General features: G+C 38.2%; 1 protein-coding gene across 22 annotated transcripts in view; it reads left to right on the top strand.

Annotated features, from left to right (window-relative positions):
* The window catches only part of HERC1 (HECT and RLD domain containing E3 ubiquitin protein ligase family member 1), a 109,648-nt gene extending 86,433 nt beyond the window's left edge, over positions 1-23,215 (top strand). For all 22 annotated transcript variants that reach the window (XM_040602298.1, XM_040602296.1, XM_040602294.1 and 19 more), the window contains 27 exons: positions 612-739; positions 2,511-2,638; positions 3,849-4,049; positions 4,916-5,046; positions 5,526-5,725; positions 6,199-6,313; positions 6,859-7,005; positions 7,534-7,635; positions 8,660-8,833; positions 9,143-9,436; positions 10,183-10,248; positions 10,367-10,492; positions 11,111-11,249; positions 11,683-11,864; positions 12,615-12,770; positions 13,278-13,400; positions 13,991-14,093; positions 14,791-14,960; positions 16,355-16,493; positions 16,763-16,932; positions 17,317-17,486; positions 17,684-17,849; positions 19,179-19,255; positions 19,681-19,933; positions 20,171-20,323; positions 21,332-21,637; positions 22,552-23,215. In XM_040602298.1, coding sequence (XP_040458232.1) covers positions 612-739; positions 2,511-2,638; positions 3,849-4,049; positions 4,916-5,046; positions 5,526-5,725; positions 6,199-6,313; positions 6,859-7,005; positions 7,534-7,635; positions 8,660-8,833; positions 9,143-9,436; positions 10,183-10,248; positions 10,367-10,492; positions 11,111-11,249; positions 11,683-11,864; positions 12,615-12,770; positions 13,278-13,400; positions 13,991-14,093; positions 14,791-14,960; positions 16,355-16,493; positions 16,763-16,932; positions 17,317-17,486; positions 17,684-17,849; positions 19,179-19,255; positions 19,681-19,933; positions 20,171-20,323; positions 21,332-21,637; positions 22,552-22,737 — 4,305 coding nt within the window. In that variant the 3' untranslated portion in view covers positions 22,738-23,215. The remainder of the gene's footprint in view (positions 1-611; positions 740-2,510; positions 2,639-3,848; positions 4,050-4,915; positions 5,047-5,525; positions 5,726-6,198; positions 6,314-6,858; positions 7,006-7,533; positions 7,636-8,659; positions 8,834-9,142; positions 9,437-10,182; positions 10,249-10,366; positions 10,493-11,110; positions 11,250-11,682; positions 11,865-12,614; positions 12,771-13,277; positions 13,401-13,990; positions 14,094-14,790; positions 14,961-16,354; positions 16,494-16,762; positions 16,933-17,316; positions 17,487-17,683; positions 17,850-19,178; positions 19,256-19,680; positions 19,934-20,170; positions 20,324-21,331; positions 21,638-22,551) is intronic.
* The last annotated feature ends 336 nt before the right edge of the window (positions 23,216-23,551 follow it).

Genomic DNA, 23,551 nt, shown 5'->3' with positions numbered 1-23,551 from the left:
CCCGTCCAGCCTGGCCAGGGATGGGGCACCCACAGCTGCTCTGGGCAGCCTGGGCCAGCGCCTCGCCGCCCTCACGGGGAAGAATTTCTTCCTCATATCTGATCTAAATCTGCCCTCTCTGAGTTTAAAACCATTCCCCCTTGTCCTGTCGCTGCAGGCTCTTCTAAAAAGCCCGTCCCCATCTTTCTTGGAAGCCCCCTTTAAGTACTGAAAGGCCACGGTAATGTCTCCCCGGAGCCTTCTCCTCTCCGGGCTGAACCACCCCAACTCTCTCAGCTGGTCCCCACAGGAGGGGTCTCCAGCTCTCTGGCCATCTTCGGGCCCCCCTCTGGACTCACTCCAGCAGGTCCATGGCCTTATGTCAGGAGCCCAGGAGCTGAACGCAGCATGCCAGGTGGGGTCTTGCCAGAGCGGAGCAGAGGGGGACAGTCACCTCCCTCAGCTTGCCAGCCACGCTGCTTTTCTTGAAGCCCAGGATACGGTTGGCTTTGTCTTGTTTAATTGTTTACAGTGTGTCCCATTACTTAATGTTTGCTTAATATTAATGAACAAACATACCAAAGCTTTAGATTTAAATTCCAGTTTTGTCATGATTATTTTGGTATTTGTAGGTCATGACATGTGTTTGGTGCAATAAAAAGGGACTTTTGGCTACTAGTGGAAATGATGGCACCATAAGAGTTTGGAACGTTACAAAGAAGCAGTATTCATTGCAACAGACGTGTGTGCTCAACAAGCTGTAAGTTAATTCTTTATAATAGTCAGATACTTAATTTAAGCTGTAATTGTGCAAGGTAATGAAAAGAGCCAACCGTGCAGTATCTCCTGCACTGACGTTCTCTCATTTTTTTTCCTCTGGGACTGTTGCTGTGTTTATGGCATGCAAAGTAAATTAAATAGCTTAAAACTGAAAACAACTTCAATATCAAGTTGATAAGAGTCAGTATAAAGTTGTTTTAAAATATTCTTAATTAATTACTATAATGAGAAATGGGTAAAATAAAAAGTGTAGGGGACTGTCCTATTAAAAAAAAGTGAGTATCCCTTCAGTGGGTCCCAGTGGACAGTTCCAGTGTACAACATGATAATTACGAGTGTGGTCATTTGAATCAGGCTTGAAAAAAGAATGACTTCTGGGATTCGAGAACTGAGCATAATCCTTCTTCACGAGAGTGTTGGGGAAGTACTTTTGTATCATTTGGATGTGTCCAAACAAGACGAAAGAAAAAGAAAAGATTGAAATCTAACTCTTTTGTACAGTTTAGATGAGTTTAACTCGGGAGAACGAAGAAACAATAGTGAACTAAAGAGTTGTTTCATGATGATTTCTTAGCAGTCATTTTAGTTCTGGTTTGCTTGCTGCTGTTAGATGTTGCCTTAAAAGGAGTACAAGGAAGGATGTGACTTGACTTCAGAAGATAGTAATGAGAGCAGCATCTTCCTTTAACAGAGACCTTCTATTATTTGTGTGGCAGAAAAGTGTGCTTCCTGTACAGGTGATTCAGTATGCAGTACTTTCATGGGCTTCCTTGCTAACAGTCCCAATAGTGATTTTAAATACAAATACAACACAATTCTATGTGTGTGGCACTGGGTAAGCGCCAGTTCTTTACAGGCAGAATTATTCTTTTTCAGTTGTTGAGAGACGAGCAGATGAAAAGACATTATCCCTTCTTTTTGATGGAATTGTCTCTTTATTTTCCCGAGTTTGAAGGAACATTATTTAAATGCTACTAGATTACTGTTCCCTGATACAGTATTATATATAGTATGTTAATATTGTAACATGTGTTATGTTAGTTAAGTTAATGTTGTTGTTAATAGTTTAAAACATTCCAGTACCTGCTTTATTCACAAATAAAATGTCTCCTGCTTAAGCAACAGCACACCAAAGGTATGACTCCTGTGTCTTCAAAAATACAGAGATGATACAGTATTTGGCCTACAATATGCATCCTGGCAATATTATAGCCTTCATTTTTCTGTTACTAAAATCAGTAAAAACTCTGCCTGTCATGTGTGACCTTCAGGGCAACAAAATATGCCAGTGGTCCTGTTACAGTTAGCCAAAGCAAACTTTAAAATAGAATTCTAGAACAGCATAACAACTTTGTAACGGGAGGAAGAGTTTAATCTAAAATTGAGAGCAAGTTGTACTTCATTTCTTTTGTCCAAGCTATTCTGTTTCATTTCATGACTTCCCTTAAAGTCTTGCTCTCACCAAAGATGTTAAATTTGAGATACAAATAGGTAAATATAATTAAACCTGGCTTACTAATTGAAACCTAACTTAAAATTTCTTACTGTGGAAATTACTACTACCTCATTCTGTTATTTGAAGTGGTTTTAAAGAGAATATAGAACTATGAGCAGAAAAACTTACTATGTAAATCTGCAGTTACGGCAGGAGAACTCCAGTTTTTAACTCTGGTATTTCATTAATTCCATGTTTTGCACTCTCTGTAAACGAAATGCCTGTTTTTTAACTGCATTATTTTATTCTATTACAGAGAAGGTGATTCTGAAGAAAGTCTGGGGTCACCCAGTGACCTGAGTTTGTCTCTTGTTTGTTGGAGCATCAGCGGCAAGTACCTGGCTGGAGCTACAGAAAAGATGGTGAACATATGGCAAGTCAATGGTATGCTCGTAACTACTTTCATGATACAAAGTATTTTTAATATATGTAATATTTAATAGGGAAGCTGGTACTTTACTGAATGTTTACCCAAGCATTTGTGTGTGCTTTCCACTTTAAATGCCTACCATCTTCCATAACATATTGTAAACTTACTTTATTAGAATAAGGCACTAAACACAAATGTATGGGTGATCTACAGCTAATTCAGTAGAAAACTGAGCAGCATATGAGTCCCTATTGAATGAGAAGTGTTTAGGTGTCATTCTTAGTGATTTTTGTCTGTAAATACAGTATTTCTATAATCTGTAAGAATTACCTTCATGCATGCAACAGGATGCAAAAATTAACTGCAGCAGATGGAGGGAAAGAGCTAGAGTGATCAGCTAGGTGGAGTGTCTTCTAATGAGTGAGCTTGTTTGTTTATTTGAACAAAAGAAAGAGTCTTGGAGGAAGAAGCTTATAAATAAATACATTAGGAAAATAAACTCTAGGAGAAGGCCAGAGGGAAAAAGCAGCTATGTAAGCAAGTGAATAGCGTTGACACAAGAAGAAATGTAAATAAATTGGCTGTGAGTAACTTCAAGTTTCTAATGTTCAAAAGATTGTGATCTCATATTTTATAAGATGGAATACCAACTGGGGAAGAAATGTTACAAAATTAGATACATTTATGAGATTACATTGTGATAGAGGAGACTGAACCTGGTCCAGGAAAGGCCCTTCCCAATTCCGTGGTTCAGTTTGCAAGCATCTTCAAGCAGATTCTCTTACATTTTTACTGTCGTTTGTGCTGCCATTGACTAATACAGCATAATACCATTAGAACTCCTTTGAGAGGAAAACTGTTAATTACTTTGTAATTTGTAATCTCTGAGACTTCATTCTATTGTTTTGTGCTTGTGAAAATCACCAGTCACACTGCTGATGTTAATAGACAGTCTGCAGATAAAAGTATAAATTTACTAAGTACTGAAGAATTTAGTTTCCTTCCTTAACAAAACTATGTAACTTGACTGCTAATTGAGATTTGTTAGCTAAATTATGTGTCTCTGTAGGTTAGTGGACCACTGCTTTGTAGTCTCATAACTTACGTGAATTTGTAGTATGTCCTCGTTCTAAATATGATCTCTTGATATTTTCCCATGGAAAGTATTTCTATTGTTTTCTTCATGAAGATGAAGTAGTTTTAAAAGACTTTTTGGGCTCCTAGGAGGAAGAGGATTATTAGATCTTCAGCCTCACTGGGTATCTGCTCTAGCTTGGCCAGAAGAAGGGCCAGCTGCAGCATGGACAGGAGATGCTCCAGAATTATTATTAATTGGTCGTATGGATGGGTCTCTTGGACTTATTGAAGTTGTAGATATTTCAGCCATGCACCGACTAGAACTGGAACACTGCTACAGAAAGGATGGTAGGTAACTGTATCAGTATTTAAATAGAATTCAGAAAAAATATGAAACACACCCCACTTTTTTTTCTTCCTATGTTAAGCAAGTATATAATCTCAATATCTTTTTTATTCTTTCTTGTTCATGGGATATGACTTCTGCTACCTTACCTGCAAGCATCATTCATTCATGGGAGCAGAAAAGTCTGTGGGATCTCCGTCAGCACCCTGATGCCCCTACAGCAGAGGCAGTTTGTAGCAACCTAGTCCAATCCTGACATTCCTTGTCCTTACATAAAATCCATAGAGATTCCCTGCAGTGGCTCCTCTGTTTACAGATGGCATGTACTCAGTGTCATTTGAATTACTGTCTTACAGCCATCTTTTCTTTACAGTTCCAATCGCAGGGAACATCAAGCAGCACATCTTTGGTAGTGCTGTGTGGTTTTGTATATAGCTTCTTCAGGAAATTTTCGCATTTTTTTAACAGAATCAAGTGAGGCCATATCTATGTGCCAAGAAAGGCTCCAGTTGTTTTCAGTGGTTTTGGTAGAAGCTTCCCTATCTCAGATATATGTATAGGATTCAGTCTACTTCTTTTCTTTTCCCTAGCATTTTCACCATGTCAGGAATGTAATTCATTAATTTTAATAAAAAGAGAACTGAAAAAACTATTAAAAAATAATCTCAACAGGTGTCATTACAGTGACACTCAGTTTTATCTTTACCATATAAATTCAAGACAATTTTCAGATCCAAAAGTATGTTGAGTAACCTTGGTGGTGGGGGAAGTTGTTACACATTTCATATTTTAGACAATTGCACTGCAAAAACCACTTTGGCAGGAGTGAAGTTTAGTTTAATTAAATTTTGTTTGTCCGTTTATGTAGTGTCTGTTACATGCCTTGCCTGGTTCAGTGAAGACAGACCATTTGCAGTTGGCTATTCGGATGGAAAATTGCTAATGGGAACAAAGGAACCCCTTGAAAAAGGAGGGATCGTTCTAGTTGATGCACATAAGGTAGGTAGTCTTTTTAATAAAAACTAATGTGTAATTTTTTTAGGTAAAGATGTGTGTAAGCTATTTTCTCTATTTGAAAGCTATTTATAAATTCAAGTGCAGATTGTTTTTGCAGATTATTTTAACAACAGATACCTGTTTCTGAGATACATGTTAAACACAGTATAGTTTAAAGGAACAGTCTACCAAATTTTGTAAAAAAGGAAAAATTGTATAGCTTTTTTTGCTATCAGGGATTGTGAAGGGTGTATGTAGATACAGCAACAGCAGTGTGTTAAGGACATAGCTATACATGTTCTAATGGTTGGACTTGATGATCTCAAAGGTCTTTTCCAACCTAAATGATTCTATGATTCTATTCTGTGTCTGGATTTAAAAGACACTCGTTCTTAATTTGTAAAATATGTCACACGTTTTTGTGAAGCTTAAGTTCCTGTGCAAAACAAAAGATGTTTTTCTAAATATTTTAAATCCAATAGGATATGATTGTTAGTATGAAGTGGGATCCAACTGGTAAGATTCTTCTGACATGTGCCAAAGAAGAAACAGTGAAACTCTGGGGGTGCATGGGAGGATGCTGGAGGCGCCTGCATTCGCTGTCCCATCCAGCTCTTGTGAATGGCATTGCCTGGTGTGCTCTGCCAGGGAAAGGACCCAAGTTGCAGCTTTTACTTGCTACGTATGTAATTTTTTGTTGTTTCTATAGCTCTTTTGCAAGTCTTTTCTATCAGTCTTTAGTGTCTAGATCAAAGAAAAGTTTTGTCTTTTTTTTTAAGTAACATTAATTCAGTAAGCCAGTTGACATGAGATTCATGAGGCTTCAGAATTCAAACGGAAAGAGTGACTCTGGTCACCTTACCAACCATTTTCTCCATGCCAGAGACCTGTTTGTAATGCTGCTGCCTGAAAGCTTCTTGCTTTGCCCAAATATTTTTTCTGAGACTGTGGTGTTAGTAAAAATTGAAAAGGTGGGGGCAGGGATGGAAAAATGAATTTATTCATTTGGAACATCCTTTTCATTTTAGATTAATTGATACAATGTAGTTTTATAGGAGGGTGCTAAAGACTACTGGTATTTTAAGTTAATACCAGACCACTGATATTTTGTTAGTTAATACCTTTGTTTTTCTGATTTACCCTGACTTCCTCTAGAGGATGCCACAATGGTTTGGTGTGTGTCTGGACTGTTCCGCAAGACGTAGTAATCACTTTGCAGTCCAGCTCAACTTGCTCAGAAGGATGGTGGGACCAAGAAACAACTGCCAAGGTAAAAGGGGTAAACTCAGTGTTTAAAAAATCCTCTTTGCTCATTCTGAAGCTGGGGGGAGGAGAAGAATGTGAGCAAGTTACTCAAATCTCAACATTTCCTGAGAGGAGACATTTGCTAAAAAATATTTGCAGTGCGTTTGTATATGTATAGGCATTTTCAGAACAGGAAATGAAAAATCACAGGTTTGAATGAGTTTTATTTGGCTAAGGACTGTATTTTGATCTGTTTTCATTTTTAAGTTGATACATTCATACTAAAATTTAGTAAGATCTTAACTTTTTTTCTAGACTAAGTCAAGATTAATTTCACCTACATAAATTGTAACATGGCCTTTAAACAATGGCATTTTGTAAGGGGAGTAAAGGTGATAACGTGACAGAGATATTTGTAAAATTATCATAGTACTAGTCTTTTTTTATTATCTTATGGAAATTACCCCATCTCTATGGTTGATCAGTATTTATTGCAGAATATAGGAGCCGTTATGCTAGTCTGTTTTCTGTAAGTAGTTCAGTGTTCCCTAACTATGAAATAATTTGCAGGATGGATACAGAAAAGCAGTAGAAGTCAAGTGTGTATTTCAACTGAGAGGACACATTACTCCTGTTCGGACTGTTGCATTCAGTCCCGATGGACTGGCATTAGTATCTGGTGGACTTGGTGGTCTCATGAATATTTGGTCTTTACGGGTAAGATCATTGTTGATGTGGGATGTTTCTTTTTTTTTAGTATAAGTATCCAAAATAGTGAAAGAATCAGACTAGTATTCTCCCCACCGCCATATGTTAGAAGCATACGATAAAGCATGGTATAAAATTATTTATAATAAAATACAGATTGAAATTATAATTAACATTCAAGTGTTTTGTATTTTATGGTTCTACTATTAATTCATTCTCTGTGCTTGGTCATATCAGTTAGGCTTTACAGAACCAGCTGCTCTCTCTTTATAGTTGGGAACAATATTATCTTACTTTGAGAACTTTTCCGGGAGTCAGATAATGTGGATTATTAAACATTTCTAAATCCTTGGTTATCTCCTTAATATGATAAAAGTTCTAGGTTATTTTTTTGTTGGCTTTTAGTATAAACATTTCAGTTTCTAAATGGTTATTGAACAGCTTGGGAGAATATCATCCCTTAGGAATGTGGTTGTATGCATTTAAACAGAAAAGTAGCTGTGTATACACACTGACTCAAAACACTTCTTTCCTTAGGATGGTTCAGTATTACAGAGTGTTGTGATAGGTTCTGGAGCTATTCAGACTGCAGTATGGATACCTGAGGTTGGAGTGGCTGCTTGCTCTAACAGATCAAAGGTGACACTATGTCTTAAAGTAATGTTCTTTCAATTAATGTATTAAAAGAAAATGCCATTTGTCTCTCTGCTTTTCCTGCCTTTCTCCCTGTGTCCCGTCCCCCCCCCTTTCTATTTTTTTTGTAAACAAATGCAGATAGAAATACCTATCTCTGTTATATTTTCAAGACACATTGTTCTGGCTTTCAGCTATCACCTGACAGTAAAAAGACTGGGGTTTATTTAATAGTGTCCCGTGTTTAATTTGGGGGGGTGGGGGGGCAGGGTGGAATCCTTCTGAGCTGGTGTTTATAAAGCATGCTGCACATTGGTTACGTTAGCCTTTCTGTTTCATGGCAGCAGTCATAAATGGACAGTGAAAACAGGCAGAAGACAGATTTTTATTTTTATTTTCCTTTAGGCAGCATGAAGAAATGTTTCCATTCCCTTAGCAAATAAGGTATTTCAGTGATCTAACTTAATCTAAAGCAGCCTCAACCCCAGAAATTTTTAAGGAGCATCAGAATTTAGTTCAGGGTTTGCTGTGTCAGGAACTGCTGGCATCTGAACAGAACTTTTGTAACACTTGATTGTTCCAAAAGATGGTATTTTTTGTGAATAAACATACCATGGCACACGTTGTGACTCCTGCTAGTAAGAGTCATGCTGCATGTGGTTCTGAGTATTTGGGGATTCTGAATACAGACCCAATATTGAAGGTCATATTACAAGGCAAATCTTAAACTAAGGTTACACCTAAACTAAGTCCTAAACTAAAATTGCAGCATTCACTGAAATTAATTCTGCTTATTTCTTGGAGTGAGAATCGTGGGGCTGACACGGGTGTGTGAGGAGGTGGCAAATGGAGATGGCTACTCCAAGGCATTTGTCAGCAGATTATGGACCAACAGAGACAAGAAATGTTCAAGGCTGTGTTTTCTGGCCCCTACAGAAACTAAGATGATTGGTGATAACTCAATGGAGCTGCATAATCCTGCTTTATGAATTTTTAATTTCTAATGTGTCTTGTGACTGCTGTTAAACAGGATGTGTTGGTAGTGAACTGCACGTCAGAGTGGATATCTTCCAATCACATCCTTGCAACGTGTAGGACTGCACTGAAACAGCAAGGAGTGCTGGGATTGAATATGGCTCCTTGCATGCGCGCCTTCTTGGAACGTTTGCCCATAATGCTTCAGGAACAGTATGCTTACGAAAAGGTAAGAAGAGCTAATGTGGACGTGTAAAATTTGTCTGACATGAAGTCGCTCTTTGAATCTGAGCTCGTTTCAGTCTTTCACCACAGAGAGCCCAGAATACTTTCCGACGTCCTATTTAAAAATGTCTTTCAGCATTCTCAAAGCTAATAGTCTCCTAATTTGAGAATATTTTAGAAAACCTCTGATTAAGTGTGGAGGAGAGTATTTTTCTACATGACTAGGTTTGAAGGACTCCTATTTCTCAATGGGTTGATATATGTTTCTGACTTGGCATGTTCCTTTTCTCTGTCCCGCTCCCCTCACCTCTAGCCCCACGTTGTTTGTGGAGACCAGCTGGTTCACAGCCCCTACATGCAGTGCTTGGCGTCGCTCGCGGTGGGCCTTCACCTGGACCAGCTCTTGTGCACCCCCCCGGTACCGCCTCATCACCAGAGCTGCCTCCCCGACCCTTCAGCCTGGAGCCCCACGGAATGGGCCTGGCTGGAGTGCTTCTCTACTACCATCAAAGCTGCCGAAGCCCTGGCCAAGGGCGCGCAGTTCCCAGAGTCCTTCACTGTTCCCGACCTGGAGCCTGTTCCAGAGGATGAGCTTACCCTCCTGATGGTAAAATGCACTACGTGTCTCAACAGCGAAGCGTGTTGTTATTGAGCATCTGGTATGATGCAGTTAACATCTCTGAACTGTTAAGATTTATATTCATTAGCAGAAGTAGCAGCAATAAGTGTAAGTTTAATTAACTGGTTAGAATATACTGTAAAGGTTGCGCTCTTGGTGTGTAATGAGTGCAAGCCAGTTGCACAGTAAAAACAAAACGAAACAACACAAAACGGAGAAGTAATTTTTGTATGTGAGAGAAGCAAGAGACGTAGAGCTTTACAGTGCTGTTTTTAGAGTAATTTTGGCACATTCCTACACAGAGTTATTTTGCTAGTGTCAGTTGTCTTAATGACTCGTTAGGGGAGGTAAACCAAAATAGAGATTTTGGATTAAGAATTTTTTTATCAGCAAGTTTACAATATTTAAAGCCGGTGTTTGCAATTAAAACTTAAAAAAACCCTAAGCATCAGTAAATAGGGAAAGATTACTTCATGACAAGTTTTGTTTGATTTTTTTTTTTTTTACTTATTTGGATTGCGAGTTGCTAGATAGGTGTACTAAGGAAATAAACTTGGCCTATGGATGAAAATGAAGTGTTTGAGTATTCACACATTCATTGTTGTTGCTACACTGTTTAGAATAATTTGAATGTCAGTACTGTTTGTAGTTAGAAAGGAAAGTATCTGTTACATAACAGAAAATACAAGGTGCATCCTGAACTGAATGTGGTAACTGTGGCTTTTGTTGTGTAGGATAATAGTAAATGGATCAATGGTATGGATGAACAGATAATGTCTTGGGCAACGTCAAGGCCAGAGGTTAGTAAAATTGATGGTTTGGGGTTGTTTTATTACCATTTTTTAAAAATTCTTTTGAAACATTGGAAGCTTTTAAAAGTACTCTTGTTCTAAAGCATTCCTTCATGCTGTTCCATAGGATTGGCACTTGGGAGGCAAATGTGACGTGTACCTGTGGGGAGCAGGAAGACATGGGCAGTTAGCAGAAGCTGGTAGAAATGTCATGATACCAGTAGCAGCACCTTCATTCTCTCAGGCTCAGCAGGTGATCGCTTAAGAACAGTCATGATTTAATGATTTACCATGTATTATCTGTACAGTTTGTCAAAATCTCTACATGTCTTATCAAATTGTTGTTTGAACTTACTGTGAAGTAGCCCCAAAACATGTGTTTTCACTAAAAAGTCTTTTAATTATTTGACAAATTCAAGCCAAGAAGCCACTGAAATCTGACAAAACGATTTTTTTCATACGAGCATGATTTGAAAATACCCGCACAGCTTTAACATAATACATGTGCCAATTTCTTTTTTCTGAAATAACATTGACATTCACAGTGGAAACGACAACACTAAATCTCAGGTAGGAGTATATTGTGATTTCTGCCACTGGAAGAAGTTTTGCCAAAACCAGTAGCAAGTTTCAATTAGGTTTTTATTATGATGAGATTGAGTAACAGAACTCTGTTAAACACAGACTGGGTGAAGTCTCGCGTTAATAGGGTTGTCACAAAGGTATTTGCAATGTGACAAAAGTCTGTTGCCTTGATAAAATTACAAAGGAAAAAATCAAAAGGAGATTGTACATTGTAATGCAGGTATTACAATGTTGCTGCATCTGACAAAAAAAAACATTAAAACCCCTTTGTCTCTTTCTAAACTAGGTTGTTTGTGGTCAGAATTGTACTTTTGTCATTCAAGCTAATGGCACAGTTTTGGCTTGTGGAGAAGGGAGCTATGGGCGACTGGGACAAGGAAATTCTGACGATCTTCATGTGTTAACAGTCATTTCAGCACTTCAAGGTAAAATCCTTGGGTGTGTGGTAGTTCATATAATTATGTAGATGCTGGTTTTGCACACTTACACGGTAAAGTATTGTAGTCTTAAATTCAAAAAATTGGACAAATGAAGTAGATGTTAGTTTCTCATGAAGATTTGAGTAGTAGTATCTTAAAATTCTGTAGTTTTAAGAAGGCTGCAGGGAAGAATGTTTGCTGAAGATAGGAACGTTTCGTTTCAAAACTAATGGCAGACAAAATGCATGGGTTGTACATGAGAAGATGAAGGTTTTATTCAAAATAAAAATAGATAAATTGCTATAACAAGAAAACAGTTACTTTGGTTGGTTCTTTTCCCCAGACTTAATTGGCTACCACTAGGTGCACTTGGATAAATGTATGTTAAGAGTCTGTTTTAATTGATTCTAAATGCTGTTTTCTCATTTTCCTTTACCAGGCTTTGTTGTAACACAGCTGGTGACCTCTTGTGGGTCTGATGGACATTCCATGGCTTTAACAGAAAGCGGGGAAGTCTTTAGCTGGGGAGATGGAGATTATGGCAAACTGGGACATGGGAACAGCGACAGACAGCGCAGGCCTAGACAAATAGAGGCTCTGCAAGGAGAAGAAGTGGTGCAGGTGCTAAAATATTTTTTGTCTCCTACAGACAGCAGGTGTGGTTGTCTAGTGCTGGGAAAGTTCCAGAACCATTGTCAGTCTTGGCAGTTTGGATTCATATACCAAATGAAAACAGGCAACTTTTTACTTCTGAGCATTATGAACCAAGTTGGTAATTTCCAGCTGAAGGATGTTAATATCGCAGAGCTCACTGTTGGTGTGTGATGTTACCTGACAGTTGTTACTGGAGAAGACTAAAAATTAGAAAGGGCGTGGAAGAGAGGGGTGACCAAAAAATTGGCGTAATAACAGGCATGATTTAAAAGTTTCCCTTGGTCCTTCTCAGGGGACTTTGACCTACAAAACCAGTCACCAAGACCTCCTCCTAGTACTAGATGTGTTATAGCAATGCACAAAAACTTGTTTGGCTTTGACTGGAGGTTTCTTTATAAAAATACAAAATATTTGCACAACAATAGTAGTCTGCTTGCAGAAAACAGTAGTTGGTAGAAATATATAAATAAACAAAACACCTGAAAGGCTTTCCTCACACAAATATCTGCCTGTCCTCCTCCTCAGTGTTACTGTTGAGAAGAGTAATAGGTCATTGGAGAAATCATTAATACTAAAATACCTAAAATTTTAGCTCTTATTATAAAGTGAATGTAGTTTAGGGGAGGAAAAGGTATTACATACTTACATGTAATAACTAATGTAATTTCCCCCCCAAATTTAAAACGTGTTTAAAAATTACATTTATTTTGCTTCCAGATGTCATGTGGCTTCAAACATTCAGCTGTGGTGACGGCAGATGGCAAACTTTTTACATTTGGAAATGGTGATTATGGTCGATTAGGACTTGGAAATACTTCCAATAAGAAACTCCCAGAAAGAGTGACGGCGCTGGAGGGTTACCAGATTGGACAGGCATGGTTTATCTAAAACTAGCCATGTATCTTTGTTTAAAGATGATGTTTTCAATGTATTTAAGTGTTCTGGGGTTTTTTATACTTGGATTTTATTTTTATTATGATGGCGGAATTTCAGTATGCATGCTTTTTAAAATAATTACTTTCCTGACTCTTGAGCCTCATTCTGTAAAACTGCCCATGTTTTTTAACATTTTAACATTTCAAGATTTAGGCATTTTTACACATGAATTCATGAACTGTTTTTATGTTCTTAAACAATGAGCATGTGTAGCATGATACTATGCTTTGCTTCTAGGAGCTGAGAGCAAGCAAGTACCTACAAGACACTACTGTGGTCCTAATTGTCTTTAAAACACTGTGATAAGCAATGAAAGTTCTAATTGTTTTAAAAGGTTACTTATTTTTCTAAAACACAATTTTTCTTTTCTTAAAGGTAGTTGGGGTGCTTGAGTTAGTAGTAAGTTAGCAAAAGCTGTGGTCATAATGTATTTCTCTCAACCAGGTGGCCTGTGGACTCAATCATACTGTAGCTGTGTCAACAGATGGCTCAATGGTTTGGGCTTTTGGAGACGGAGATTATGGTAAACTTGGTTTGGGAAATTCCACTGCAAAATCCTCACCGCAGGTTAGAATTCATAGAGAAATTACTCTTTGCATAAATTTTCAGTGCTGTTAAATGTGTTATGCGGTGTTCAGAGTGTAATTATCAGAAGTGCAATTACTAATTCCACCTACCAAACTTTTCTGTTACAGTCTGGCATAAATAATTCTGATGCTGTGTTATGCTGAGCTTGATACTTTTAAAGGATTTCTCATAAATAATAGTGACCTTATGTCAGTGGCAATAGAAATAGTGAAAACCTTGGGATTATCTTAGAGAGCTTTCTTATTTTGGAATGGTGGGGGTGGGGGGAAGGTTGTTTACACACTCATCTACTTCCTCCTATGCCAGCCCCTGCTCACTCCCAGTAAAAAAAAAAGGTATTTGAATCATTCTGCATAGAATAAGATACCATTAAAGAAAAAGAGAAAACTGTCTCCGTTTCCTGTATTAATTTACAAGCATTAATTAGAGTAATCCTACAATGTATGCATTGCACAGTGGGAATTACGAAATGTCTTTTAGGAAGCAGGAATTACAGATTAAATTCTTGTTTGCTTTCTGTTTCTATCCTCATAATACCATAGCTCTTTCTCCTTTCACTTACCCCTTAGAAAGTCGATATTCTTTGTGGAATTGGAATAAAAAAAGTTGCCTGTGGAACCCAGTTCTCTGTCGCACTGACAAAAGATGGTCATGTATATACTTTTGGACAAGGTAGGATGATGATCTGGTATTTGGCACTTTCCATCTATAGGTTTGTGTGTATTGCAAGTGAAAGGGAAGAATATTGAGATGTACTTATGAGACTGACCTAATGCTACTTTTTAGGTTTGTGCTGACACAATCTGAATTTTGGAACTTCAACAATGCAATCTTAACATACATCTGTAATATCCAAATTTGTAGCTCTCTCTAGTTTGATTTCAGGATAGCCTTTCAGTTTATTAATGTACCTTTTGAAGAGGGTTTTCCTAAAAATTCACTGAATTTCACGTGTGTGAAAACACTGGGTTACTTAAAAGTTTACTTTGTCTAATAAAGCATGTGCCTATACAAGTTGTTTAAAAATCTGGGCGGGAGAGTTTCCAAGTGCACTGATTTAAACCTGTTTAAACTTCTCAAGTCAGCTAATTCATAAGTGTTATAAAACCATACATATACATATGGAAGTCTTGCTTTAACAGAATTTGATCTTTGAGACTTAAAATAACAGCTTTAGCAATTTAACGAGCACTGTAGGAATCACTGTTTTGTGGGAGACATACACTAGATCTTGGCCAAACCAATTGTACTGGTGTCCAAGTTCTAAGAGTATGTAGAATTGGTTTTTGTCCCTCCTTGCTTTCTACCTGCAAGTAATATTAACATTTTAATGTTCTTTACACATAGACACATGTGCTTGCAATTTTAGATCGCCTGATAGGTTTGCCAGAAGGTCGTGCTCGAAATCACAACAGACCCCAGCAGGTTCCAGTGCTGTCAGGAATCTTCATTGAAGACATCGCCGTCGGAGCAGAGCACACGCTGGCTTTGTCATCTACGGGGGATGTATACGCATGGGGAAGCAACTCGGAAGGGCAGGTCAGAACTCTTCCCTGTCTATTTCTAACCTTTATAAGGCTGTACTTGTTCTTTACAGATGTGATTGGAATATCTTTATTTTGGTGGAGAAGAAAGCTGTTGTATTTGTTCTCCTCCTTCCCCGCTCAGCCATAATAACACTTCAGGCATTTCCATTATTTTTTTTTTATTTCCTATGCTTTTACACGGTAGCAGTTTGGGAAAACACTGGAAACGTTCTAGCTGAATTATTCTACTAAAAGATTTAAAAAAAAAAATCACAAATTTTTACCTAATTCTTGAGCTATCATCAATTTTTTCAACATAATAAAACTTAGGGTTTGTGGCAATTACATTTTTGAACTCTTTAGATGCTTTTCATGAACATTTTTAGAGAGTAATTTTTTGAAGTGAGAAAAAATAATTATTAAATTCTCTGTTTTCTTTTGGACCCTAATTTTATCCCGGCCCTTAAAAGTCTATTCTTGTCCCTCACCTCATGTCTAACTCAAATTTTTGAAAGGATTTCAGCTTTTTGATAGTTCTGCGTGCTACAAGTATAAGGAGGAGCCTCTTGATATCTTAGGAGTATGTGTTTCAGGGATTTTGGGCCACAAAATTTTGGAGTTTATTCTCTGGTGTTTCAGGACTGAGTTTTTGAGAAGGGTTGTTGGGCAAGTTGTTTAGAGTAATTTCTGAGAGGATCTTTTGGGTTTGGATTGTTTGTTTGGTTTTTTATAGGGTGCTTGCTTTGTGTTTCCGGAAGAGAAAAAATTGTTAGGGTAAAAAATTGAGAGAAACTTCATTCTGAAAGCCTGTTTTATATGATTTTCCTTTCAGTGCAAAAAATCTGTTTTATGTGAAAAAGAAAATAAAATTATACTCTTCTAATATGAAAATTTCACTTTTAGAATATGCAATTACCATATGATATAAAACTGTCAGTAAGAAGTCAGAACAGCTTCAAGTAAACTTTCTCTTCACACAAATTGTGTTTTCATAAACTGTTGTAGGAATTTGTGCTAGAACAAAAATGGCATTTAAATGGCCCAGCAGAGACACCTGAGCTATGTTGTCTCTGCCTAAGAAAGACTGCAACATAGATGACTTAGCAGCATCGATTAGTTCCTCAGTCTGCAAAAGAGCTTGCAAAACATCTCTACCTGTTCTAAGGCCTCTTTGGCATCTAAATCCGCTACTCCCATTGAGTATGGGTACAATATTCTATCAAAAATAAAAGGTAAATGCTAAATAATAAAGATATATACAGTAAATCTTTTTTTATCCCAGTATATGCCGTAGATCAATACCATATTTTACCATTTGCTCTGAATCTTTGCTTAAGAGAGTTTTAGAAATATCACCACAGTTGTTGATTCTTCTTTGTCCCTTTTAAACCTGTTACAAATTGTCAGCTTGGACTGGGCCATACCAACCATGTCAGAGAACCAACCCTAATAACCGTCCTGCAAGGCAAGAATGTTCGGCAGATTTCAGCAGGACGGTGCCACAGCGCTGCCTGGACAGCTCCGCCTGTTCCACCGAGAGCGCCAGGTAATGCAGTGAGGCTGATTGTGTGGCCATATGAGGGAGGCTTTGTGTTTCCTGGGGGATGAGTGCAACGAGAACTTCTGAACGTTTGGGACAACACTTGTTTCGTTTTATATCTGTGCAGGTTGTCAAATTTTGCTGCTGTCGTGCTTTAAATCCAGTTGGCAGCTGAGCACCACATAAACCACTGCAAAGAGAATCAGCTCCACCCTGGCCAAAAGCAGTACAGCTACCCTTTATGAAATGATGCTTTTTCTCTTTTTCTGTGGTAGGTGTTTCAGTGCCTTTACAGCTTGGTTTACCTGATGCCATTCCACCGCAGTACGGGGCACTGAAAGAAGTGAGCATTCATACAGTGAGAGCAAGGCTCAGACTGTTGTACCATTTTTCTGACCTCATGTACTCTTCATGGAGATTACTTAACCTCAGTCCCAATAACCAGGTAAAGTTCCATTTGAAAAAAAGCAGCTCTGTTGTGTTACGCCATGTCACTAGAGAGTTTCAGACCTGAACAAGATGGATCTTAATAACAGGTTCTGTAGGGGGTTTGTAATAAATAGAAAAAGAAAAAAAAAATCTGTATTAAGCCAGACTTTGTCGAAGTATTGTAACGTATTTTCTCTTGTGCTAACATTAATGTTTCATGCTAACATGCTATTGTTTCAGCTTCCAAAAGCTCACAAGCCTCAAAGCTAAAGACAAATAGTGCTAACCTGTTTTCTGAAATACTGAAGTGCTAGTGATTAGTAATGAAGAATTTTATTCTGTAAAGAATGGAATTAATATCCTCTGTTAATGTGTTTATTCTCATGCTGCTTTATTGCAGAACAGTACATCTCATTACAATGCTGGAACATGGGGAATAGTTCAAGGACAGCTAAGGCCCTTGCTAGCACCCCGAGTGTACACGCTCCCCATGGTGCGCTCCATAGGAAAAACTATGGTTCAGGGGAAAAACTATGGGCCACAAATTACTGTGAAAAGGATATCAACCAGGTCAGTATTGTTTTCACAGGCATTGTATTATATTAGACCCCAAACAATTACTGATATTCATACTTTTTCCCTTACTTCTGGCATACTGAGCTCGCTCTGTACAAGTTTACTAATGAAGTGACTTCAGTAGCCTTTATGTGTTCATGAGCTACATTGTATGGCTGTGGTTTGTTGGTTTTTGGTTTTTTTTTTGAAAGAGGTCGGAAATGCAAGCCCATTTTTGTACAAATAGCAAGACAAGTGGTAAAGCTGAATGCATCAGACCTTCGTCTGCCTTCCCGTGCCTGGAAAGTGAAACTGGTTGGAGAAGGAGCTGATGATGCAGGTGGAGTGTTTGATGACACGATTACAGAAATGTGTCAGGTATGAAAAGTCTATTAGTTCAGAATGCCTGGGAAGAGGTTTTGTTGCCTCTGGTGTGTATCAGTATTTTTCAAATTTCCTTTCTTCCAGGCATAGCAAATACTTGTTCTTCAGTCCTGAGCCACAACACTAGAGCTGCCTACTTAGGGATGGCTCTGGGGGTAAAGAAATCTTCCTAGATTGTGGCAGGGAGATGCCGTAAGGCCACACTATAACTAGTGTTACGGCGGGCCCCTTGGAATTCTGAGATGACCCCTACATGGTACCGGTGCATTTTGCAGCCCCTCATTCTTCCCAGCCAGTGCCCCTGGAAGAGCAGTTGTACTGCATTCCATGACTACAGTATGTTCCCTGTACACAATACAGAAACACCTTCAGGCAGGTGTTTCTCACATACCCGGAGATGACTTGTCACCTCACACATTCAGTGTGGAAAGGAGATCGGTAGCAGGAAGCACACACTTTTGCCTGTCTGTAAGCGATATTGTTGTTGTTGTCAACAGAGCTGTCTTCTCAGATTCCCCAGGAAGCTGAAGGCTTCAGACTGCCAGGACTGAGATAAAGCTGGTCAATGCTAATGCATACTGCCTATACTTTTAAAGATGTGACTCAGCCCTGTGACACATCCATGGCTGTAGCTAGGAGAAGGATTCAAGGCAATGCTTGGTGGAGAAGTTTGTTCCTTAATCTTCCAGGAGCCTCAAAACGCAAAGAATGAGGATTAGTGAGGATAATTAGGGTATCTACTTAGTCTGGGACAGAGCAACAGCTATGGGTAGTGCTGGAGCTGGCAGTGGACTTAGAGTTAGGATACAGGATGGAGGAAGCTGAAGAACTCCATGTGTTAAGGGAATTTCTGAAACCTCTAAGACTAAAGTAGGGTTGATTCAGGTAAGGACTTGAGGTGTAATTTTGGGGTTCTTTCCTAGATGGTTTACATTAAATACAAGGTGTGATGAGGGTTCAGAACAGAACTCATTGAAAAATTTGCTTCGTATTTGGTTCTTGAAAAAGCTGCACCTGTGGGGTGTCTAGCTTATGGCTTCCAGTTATTTCTGAAACAGGAACCACGAATGTATCAAAGAGTGGTCACAGTGAAGAAACCGTTGTAGTCTGATGTAAGGGCAGGTCTTGAAATAATCATGTTTGTATTATTAAAAATAATCACTACCATGTTTACTTTCTCTTAAATATTTTATATTAATTTGTAAGAACTGATCATCACTATGATTGAATATTCTGTCTTGTAATGCCATCATGTCGTAGTCTTTCTGTAATAGGTTTGTTATGCCTATGTCTAAGAAGGCTTTTTTGTTGTTGATTTTTAAGGAACTGGAAACTGGAATAGTAGACCTGCTTATTCCTTCCCCAAATGCTACAGCTGAAGTAGGCTACAATAGGGATAGGTAAGTTGTCCAGGATTTGCTTTTATTGCAGATACTAGTGAGTGAAAATTGAAATTTTCTATTAATTGTTTTACACTAAATGATGAGATTTCATAGTTGGCTGTAGTGTATTTTTTCCTTCAGGTTGTGATGTTATTTTATTGTGGAGGAGAGGGCATGCTTTTAACATGAACTTGCTGGGTTGTTGATGGCAGAATTCAGAGCAACATCAAGAATGCTGGCCTTTTGTGGTCAGGATTAGTTCTGCTTATCTTGGCCTCCATCGTTTTAACAGCTAAAGATAACAGTGATCTTCTTTGGCCACCCCTTGCTGATAATTGTTAGCTTATTTCTATGCTGAGCTTAGAAATGTTTTGTCTTTTACTTCTAACCAAGTAGCATAGAAATAATATTGGAGTATTTTCACTGCCTCGTTGTTCTTTCAGGTTTCTCTTCAACCCTTCAGCATGTTTAGATGAACATCTGATGCAGTTTAAGTTCTTGGGCATTCTCATGGGTGTAGCTATCCGTACAAAAAAGCCATTAGATCTTCATTTGGCTCCAATGGTCTGGAAGCAACTTTGTTGTATCCCACTCATCTTGGAGGATTTGGAGGAGGTAGATCTGCTCTATGTGCAGACCCTCAACAGCATTCTTCACATTGAAGACAGTGGGATTACTGAAGAAAATTTCCATGAGGTAAGATACGAAAGTCGGAGCTCTTACGTTTTTTTCTGGAAGTGGTTACTGTATCAGATTGGCCTTAACTTCAGTATTTATATAATTCAACGTCTGGTTTGGGGAAAACAAGCACTTGATATCCATTTGGAATAGTTTGTGATCTTATTTTAGTTCTAGGTGCCTGAGAGTAAAATAGTACATTTGAATCCCTGGAATGACTGACACTGAACATACTTTTCCTGTTTTGCATAACAGATGATTCCTTTAGATTCTTTTGTTGGCCAAAGTGCTGATGGTAAGATGGTTCCCATAATCCCTGGAGGGAACAGTATCCCACTTACCTTTTCAAACAGGAAAGAGTATGTGGAGAGGGCAATTGAGTACAGACTCCATGAAATGGACCGTCAGGTAAGAATCTCATTGTGACTCTATCCCTGTTGTTAATGCCAACAGCTTTTTGATTTATGCAAGTTTCCATTCCAGTTATTAGGGAATAAGAAAAGCTTGGGTTTCTGGGTTTCTGCATCTCACCTGGGTCCCTGTGATTCCTCACACACGCACCTCCCAACTGTTTTGGGAGCTGGTTTTAAATTGATCCTGGTTTTCTTGCTAATTGCTAAGTTGACAAAAGAGCATTAGAAACCAAACTTGTCTTTCATTAGAGTAGCCCCACTGCAACTGTCAGTCCCTCATGAGAAAAAAACCTGCAACTGTGCATGCTGTGCACTGTGATTAGATATTACAGCAATGTAGAGACTAGCTATAGTAAATATTATTGACAAACATTTAACTTAAAACTGTTCTTCTTCTGCTTTAGCATAGAAACTACAAATATTTCATGATAATGTTTTGAGAAGTGTTCATTACCCATTTGCATACTTTTGTGTATTTTCTCATTTGTATAGTGAAGCTTGCAAAAGCATTATACTAATTACATGCTAGGAAAGTTCTTTTCCTTTTTACTCAAGATAGAGATGCATGCATGGTATTATCTGCATTAGAAAAGGAACTTTCTCATCAGGGGTACCAAATCCTAAGTCTTCTAGAACAAGTACAGACTTCTTACAAATATGACTTTGTCGCAACTCAGATGGGTGGTGTTTACAGTTTTTCGGTTTAGCCATCATCATCTGTACTGCTAACTTGTACTTCTAACTTCTTCTGTTTTGTATCAAAACATATTCTTTAATGTGTGATTATAATTGAAAATACCTGTAATATTCTTCAGGATTTTGAGAGAGGAAACAGCCCTTATGGGAGGTGCACATGTGGGAGGTTGTATTTGGCAGATGTTCTATAATTCTCTGTCTTTATCCCATTTCTCAGCTGGTATGTTACTTTTGCATTTGGATGGTACGCTAAGTGCCAGAGGTGAAACAATTGCACTCCAAATGTTTCTTTGGTTTTGGGCAATAGGTGGCTGCTGTAAGAGAAGGAATGTCTTGGATTGTTCCAGTTCCTTTGCTGTCTCTTCTGACTGCCAAGCAGCTGGAGCAAATGGTCTGTGGAATGCCAGAAATATCAGTTGAAGTTCTGAAGAAAGTTGTGCGGTACAGAGAAGTTGATGAGCAGCATCAGCTGGTGCAGTGGTTCTGGCATACCCTTGAAGAATTTTCAAATGAGGAGAGAGTCCTTTTCATGAGGTTTGTGTCAGGAAGATCTCGATTGCCAGCCAACACAGCTGATATCTCTCAGCGATTCCAAATAATGAAGGTTGATAGGGTAAGATGCTGTTTTCTTTTTTGTTTGTTTGTTTCTTTTAAATTCCTGCTTAATATATTATGTCCTTTGGCAGTAGGAGACAGGTTTCCATAATTGTAAATTTACAGAGAAAGTATGGGATGGGATATGCTCTGAGCCGTTAAAACCAAACATTTCAATTGACTAGAGGGACATACACTGCATGAGTTGCATCTTAATTCATTCGGGGTGTTTGCTGTAATTATATGATTGGAGGTCAAGACAAGTTCCTGCACATGAAACAAACCTTCTTCTTTTATAACTTCTCCACAGTCATTTTCTGTTTTAACCCCCTTTTATTTAGTGATTTTTGCTCTTTTTAAATTAAGTTTCTGTGAGTAGCAACATATGATCTAATAGTATGTGAACTCTTGACATCTTAAAACCACTGTTCACAGTGTACTACTTCACATACAGGGTGCATTCGTTTGGCATTACTTTGGGGTTTTGTGCAGTGAAACACATTTTCTGTGAACTACATGAATCAAAAGCTTGGCCAAATCTAAGGTAACAGTGGTTTCACTGCCATCTTCCAGTTAGGTGTCTCTCAGATTGCCTCCTGTTAAGGCACACTGTGGTATGTAATGTGAATGGTGCTTGGTATCTTCCAGTGAGCTGCTAGATAGTAGTGTGATCAACTTTTCAAATGGTTGAATTTCATTAGTGGGTTGAGCTATTTAAAGAGCAGGTGGTAGCAGTGGTTGTGCACATACTTAAGGATGAAAACAAGTGATGTAAACAAGGGAGGCTAGTCTGCGCTTAGAAGGAATTTTGAGGTAGAATGTGAAAGTGTTGAATGATGGCAGGGAAGGGAAGGAGCAATGAAATATGGCTATGTTGTGGTTTTTGCTTCATTCAAAACCTAACAGTGTCCCACCTTTTATCCGTTTCCACAGCCTTACGACAGCTTGCCTACCTCACAGACTTGTTTCTTTCAACTGAGGCTCCCACCTTACTCCAGTCAACTAATCATGGCAGAGCGTTTGCGCTATGCAATCAATAATTGCAGGTCTATAGATATGGACAATTATATGCTCTCACGGAATGTGGACAATGCAGAGGGCTCAGACACAGATTATTAACATTCTGTGAACAAAATCATCTTCCTTTTACTACAGATAGTGCCCTAAGTCCAATTCATTGTTGACATAATTTTACAGTAACCATAGATGTTTTAGGAGCATAAAACCAGATGTTAATAGACAGTGGCCACATTTTAGTTACTCTAAATGTAACAAAAAATTAGATGTTTTTATTTTTCTGTGATTGTAAAAAAGAAAAAAATGAAAAAGAAAACAAAAAAAAGTATGATCGGTAAGGTTTTTTTCTCCTTTTTTTGGTCACTTTTGATAAGTTTGCATGGAGACATTTTGGTGCATTTTTGTTGGGAATAGTACATTTGTAAGCCCTCCCAGTGAACATGAAGAGTTGTACATTGTGTATAATTGTTCATTAGCAAGGACAGTTTTACATGAATATTCACATATTTATTTTGTTTTAATTTGAATTGCCTGTGCAGGGTTCCTTATGCAGAGAAAAATAAAGCAAATTCAAGAATCAGTTGCTTGTATGCATTTTATGTTTTCTCTCAGGAAATTGCAGTAGGACAGTGTTTAGACAGGACGTGACATTTGAAGCATTTTAAAATGTTTGTCTTCAATGAACATGATGGGTAGTACTGTGCTCTGCGTTTGTAATGTCGTTGAGGTACTGCTTTTTGGGATACGCTGCTATTTATTCCTCATACTTTGATACAAGTTAACATTGGACTTGGTTCCTTCCTGATTTTCATTTAAGCATTTTTCTCCTGCAGAAGAGTAGTTGTTGACAATAACAACATACTGCCACCTTGACTTAGAAACCTTTACCTCTTTTGTTAAAAAAATCCTTTTTAAT

The sequence above is a fragment of the Falco naumanni genome, chromosome 7, assembly GCF_017639655.2.
Source record: "Falco naumanni isolate bFalNau1 chromosome 7, bFalNau1.pat, whole genome shotgun sequence".
Lineage (NCBI taxonomy): Eukaryota > Metazoa > Chordata > Aves > Falconiformes > Falconidae > Falco > Falco naumanni.
Note: the sequence above shows the minus strand (reverse complement) of the source record. Positions and strands in the feature narration are given on the sequence as shown.